The sequence below is a fragment of the Sinocyclocheilus grahami genome, unplaced genomic scaffold (genome assembly GCF_001515645.1).
Source record: "Sinocyclocheilus grahami isolate Dianchi unplaced genomic scaffold, SAMN03320097.WGS_v1.1 scaffold1339.1, whole genome shotgun sequence".
Taxonomy (NCBI): domain Eukaryota; kingdom Metazoa; phylum Chordata; class Actinopteri; order Cypriniformes; family Cyprinidae; genus Sinocyclocheilus; species Sinocyclocheilus grahami.
In genome coordinates, this window is record NW_015506518.1 from 37,819 (window position 1) to 43,228 (window position 5,410).

The following is a 5,410-nucleotide window of genomic DNA, read 5'->3' on the forward strand; positions in this document are numbered from 1 at the left end:
GTTAATCTAACGTTCCACTAACGTTATTATAATGTTCGCAGGACATTGTTTTTTTGGTTCCCAGAACGTTATTCTAACGTTAATCTAACGTTCCACTAACGTTATTATAATGTTCGCAGGACATTGTTTTTTTGGTTCCCAGAACGTTATTCTAACGTTAATCTAACGTTCCACTAACGTTATTATAATGTTCGCAGGACATTGTTTTTTTGGTTCCCAGAACGTTATTCTAACGTTAATCTAACGTTCCACTAACGTTATTATAATGTTCGCAGGACATTGTTTTTTTGGTTCCCAGAACGTTATTCTAACGTTAATCTAACGCTCCACTAACGTTATTATAATGTTCGCAGAACATTGTTTTTTTGGTTCCCAGAACGTTATTCTAACGTTAATCTAACGCTCCACTAACGTTATTATAATGTTCGCAGGACATTGTTTTTTTGGTTCCCAGAACGTTATTCTAACGTTAATCTAACGCTCCACTAACGTTATTATAATGTTCGCAGAACATTGTTTTTTTGGTTCCCAGAACGTTATTCTAACGTTAATCTAACGTTATTATAACATTCCCAGAACGTTATTTCTTGGTTCTCAAAAAACAAACAAAACAGGAACCAAAAACTAACGTTAGAGGAACGTTCTGTGTTTGCTGGGCTGTAAATGTTTGCATAAAGTGGGTATTGAAAAATGATCACATTTTGTTGCTTTGCAGCCTGAAAGACGGACACAGTTTTCGTTTTATCCAGCTGTGCAACTTATAGCATCCAAGTGAAAGATAAAACACGAACATGTCAGAAAAACAGTAGACAGCTTGAATGTAGGCTTAGACAATAGTCTAGTTTATTTCTTTAGTCTAGAGCTGGTAAGTCTCAGCCAGCCTCTGCAGGAGAATCTGGAGACTTTTATTTTGAAAGGCGACACTGTTTCCGGCTCGCTGCAGTCCCACGCGCTCGGCGGGAGGCGCTGAAGTACACACGCTCACTTTCTTCTTTCACTTTCAGCTGATATTTTATGAATATAGTTGATAAAAGGTGAGTTTATTTGATGCAGTGTTCAGTCAGAGCTCGAGTAAAGCGCTTTGGAGAATAAAGGTCCGTCTCTCGGCGGCTCTGTGTCTTGAGTTAGCTGTGCGGCTAAAGCTAAGCTACTCAACATGCCTGATTCATTTAAACTTAATTTAACAACACAGCGTGTTTATTTTCAGATCAGGTAAATAAAAGCTCTTTGTTTGTATATTATGATTGGATATGGTCATACAGTCACAGGTGAGTTAAATGCAATGTTTCATGATTCTAGTATTTTCACATTAGTTATTCTTTAATCTAAACTCTTAGCTTGGGGGTTTCAAGTGTGTATTTGTATATATTTTAATGCATTTGTTGTTTTATGTGTTTAATGTGGTATGTATATTTATTTAGTGTTATTTCACACACACACACACAAATATTTATGCATATATATATACACACACTGCTGTTCAAAAGTTTGGGATCAGTAAGACTTGTAATGTTTTTTTAAGGAAGCCTCTTCTGCTCATCAAGGCTGCATTTATTTGATCAGAAATACAGAAAAAACTGTAATATTGTGAAATATTATTACCATTTAAAATAACAGTTTTCTATTTTAATATACTTTAAAATATAATTTATTTCTGTGGTGCAAAGCTGAATTTTCAGCATCATTAAAATACAGATTTAACTTTATTCATCAAAGAGTCCTGAAAAAAGATATTAAGCAGCAAAAACAGTTTCTAATATTAATAACAAAGCAGCATATTATACTGATTTCTGAAGATCATGTGACACTGAAGACTGGAGTAATGATGCTGAAAATACAGCTGCGCATCACAGAAATAAATTCTATTTTAAAGTATATTAAAATAGAAAACTGTTATTTTAAATAGTAATAATATTTCACAATATTACAGTTTTTTCTGTATTTCTGATCAAATAAATGCAGCCTTGATGAGCACAAGAGGCTTCCTTAAAAAAACATTACAAATCTTACTGATCCCAAACTTTTGAACAGCAGTATATATATATATAATTGTAAAATTATTAAAATAAATTATAATATATTTTAAACATTGTTGTAATATATGGCATTACTGATTATAATGTATTATAAATATATTAATGAATTTAAATAATAATATATAATAATAATAGCTGTTGTTCTCTCTGCAGGTGGTTTGTAGTCTGCAGTGATCATGCCGTCCGGTCTGGGCTCCAGCAGTCCGGCCGCCGTTCTTCAGGAGGCTTTGGAAAACTCCAGCCGCTTGGTTGACCGGCATCTGCAGGAGGATCGCTGTGTCCCGGACCTGTCCGAGCTCCTCAATGTCCCGTCACACAGTAAGAGATTCGGTCTGTCCTGTTAAAGGGTTAGTTCACCCAAAAATGACAATTAGGCTGTGTTTTACTCACCCCCGAGGCATCCTAGGTGTATGTGACTTTCTTCTTTCAGACGAATCCAGTCGGAGTTATATTAAAAAATGTCCTGGCTATGCCAAGCTCTATCATTGCACTCAGCGGGTGTTACGGTGCTTCAGTCCAAAAGAAGTGAAATAAAAAGCGCCCATCCATAAAAATAAAAACAAAGTGCCTCACACGGCTCCGGGGGGTGAACAAAGGCCTCCTGTAGCGAATCAATGTGTTTTTGTATGAAAAATATCCATATTTAAAACATAATAATCACTTTAATGTCGCTTGCGCTCACTGTTGTACACAGAAGCCGCTCCGGGCGTGCGCAGCGCTGAACTCATACGTCATGCTCCCGGAGCGGCTTCTGTGTACAACAGTGTGCGCAAGTGACATTAAAGTGATTATTACGTTTTAAATATGGATATTTTTCATACAAAAACGCATCGATTCGCTACAGGAGGCCTTTGTTCACCCCCCGGAGCCGTGTGAGGCACTTTGTTTTTATTTTTATGGATGGGCGCTTTTTATGATGCTACGTTTGTTTATTAATGTTTATATATATGTATGTGTGTGTGTGTGTGTTTACATTTTTGCTTATTTACTCTCTATATAATTTATATTATTTGTTGTTTAATTTATATATTATTAATAAATTCTAATATTTTTTGTTTATATTTACTCTTATGTTTAACAACAAAGATTACCCATCTCAATACCATATTTGTAATATAAAAACAAGATTGTGGTAAAACACCAAATTATAAAATTATAAAAATTAAAAAAGTTTGATTACTATTATAATTACTATTTTTAAAATCAATTTATGTAATTTATGGGAATTTATACATAAATAAAAAGTATGATTTTTAATAATAAAAAAGCATGAGTTTATAAATAAACAGCCATTAATAGGGAGAGGAAAGCAAACTAAGCCCAGAGTCTTAAAAAAAAAAAATCTCATACTGTTTCAAGAGTCAGTCACTTTTTTGTATTACTAGCTACCTCAGCCAGCCTCTTTTGTGCGTTACAGGTATTTTTCAGCCTCACATCCACTTCCTGTTAGTGTTGGCCACACCGGTGGATGTCGTGATCCTGGGCTTGAGCTTCCCGAAAGCCCACACAGGTGAGTGTCATGTTTGGATGTGATTTAATCAGCATTGTCACATGTTGGATTCGTTCTCAGTAAATTAGAATTTTTTACTTAAATATTATCAAAATTCGAATTGAAATGCATAATTTCAGTTAGGGTGAAGAAAAGCTTTTGGCTTCTCTCCTGAGGCCACATGAGGGCGCAAAATATTACTAATGCACATTTATTCAAAGCATAAGATAACATTACTGTCTGTGAAAAAAGTGCATAATGTTTATAAGCCAATTATAATTAAGTTGCTTAAACAACTATAAACAAAACAGCATCATGTATGCATGCATAGTTTAATACAAAGGGCCAAAAGCCAATCACACAGAGTACATTTTTCATTTAAAAACACGAGTTGCAGTGGAGAATTTTTTTTTTTACATGGCTTTCTAAACACTCGTTTGTGCGAGTGCAGCAGTGATAGATGTCCTTCTAGAAAGTTCTAGTTCTCTTTTCCCGCAATATTTTTAATTAACAGCGCAGCAGCGCCGCATCTAGTGGCTTCAACTGGATAGGCTAACAAATGCATTATAATGCAACACTACATCGTCATCGCATCTCGTGCGCCACTGATAAGGCTGCCTCCTTAACGCACACCTAAAATTGTGGAATGCGGATTTTTATTTTCAATTCGACGAATATTCGAAATTCAAATTTTTTATTTTTTTTGACAGCCCTAATTCTCAGTCTGCGTTTGTGTGCGGCAGGTCTGAATGACAGCATGTCAGGAGCCATGCAGCTGTTGCCAGGAATTTTTTTTTTTACATGGCTTTCTAAACACTCGTTTGTGCGAGTGCAGCAGTGATAGATGTCCTTCTAGAAAGTTCTAGTTCTCTTTTCCCGCAATATTTTTAATTAACAGCGCAGCAGCGCCGCATCTAGTGGCTTCAACTGGATAGGCTAACAAATGCATTATAATGCAACACTACATCGTCATCGCATCTCGTGCGCCACTGATAAGGCTGCCTCCTTAACGCACTCCTAAAATTGTGGAATGCGGATTTTTATTTTCAATTCGACGAATATTCGAAATTCAAATTTTTTATTTTTTTTGACAGCCCTAATTCTCAGTCTGCGTTTGTGTGCGGCAGGTCTGAATGACAGCATGTCAGGAGCCATGCAGCTGTTGCCAGATCCTCTCTACTCCATCCCCACGGATAACACCTACCTCCTAGCCATCACCTCCACGGATGTGGGCCGCGTCTTCATGGCGGGGAAAGACGGCTGTCTGTACGAGATCGCCTATCAGGCTGAAGCGGGCTGGTTCAGTCAGCGCTGCAGGAAGATCAACCACTCCAAGAGCAGCCTGTCCTTCCTCATCCCTTCACTGCTGCAGTTCTCCTTCTCCGAGGACGGTAAGAGTGTCCTTCAGCAGACTGAATCAGCCCAATTGATGTTTCAAATTCAATCGTGTCTTTTTTTTCCAGATTCCGTTGTCCAAATTGCTGTTGATAATTCAAGGAACATTTTATACACTCGTTCGGAGAAGGGTGTCTTGCAGGTGGGTCTTCATAAATGAACCAGAGACTGTGGTGTTTGTGATTTTGAGTAGGGATGCACTGAATTATTCGGCCGAAAATAGCTACAAAAGCTCTTTCGGTGTAATAAGCGAAAGGACCGAATCAATTGTACCGAACAATGACGTGACGCGATCTACTAGAGGCGCGCTCTAATGCAACAAACATGACGGCAGTGTGGAAGCATGCAAAACAGTCCGAGAAAGACGCAGAAATCATTACAAGCACCGAGAGAAGGGGTGGTTGTTGCTGGTTACTGTATGATGACTAAAATCGCGAAATGCCTTTAACACTAGAACCGCCGGGGATCGCCATATACCTAAAAGCACCAG

General features: G+C 37.4%; 1 protein-coding gene across 1 annotated transcript in view; it reads left to right on the top strand.

Moving 5' to 3' along the window:
• Positions 1-919: 919 nt before the first annotated feature.
• LOC107569366 (nuclear pore complex protein Nup155-like) overlaps positions 920-5,410 on the top strand; it is a 54,006-nt gene continuing 49,515 nt past the window's right edge. Inside the window, exons 1-4 of the mRNA XM_016255449.1 lie at positions 920-1,034; positions 2,190-2,354; positions 3,454-3,546; positions 4,653-4,916. Coding sequence (XP_016110935.1) covers positions 2,213-2,354; positions 3,454-3,546; positions 4,653-4,916 — 499 coding nt within the window. The 5' untranslated portion in view covers positions 920-1,034; positions 2,190-2,212. The remainder of the gene's footprint in view (positions 1,035-2,189; positions 2,355-3,453; positions 3,547-4,652; positions 4,917-5,410) is intronic.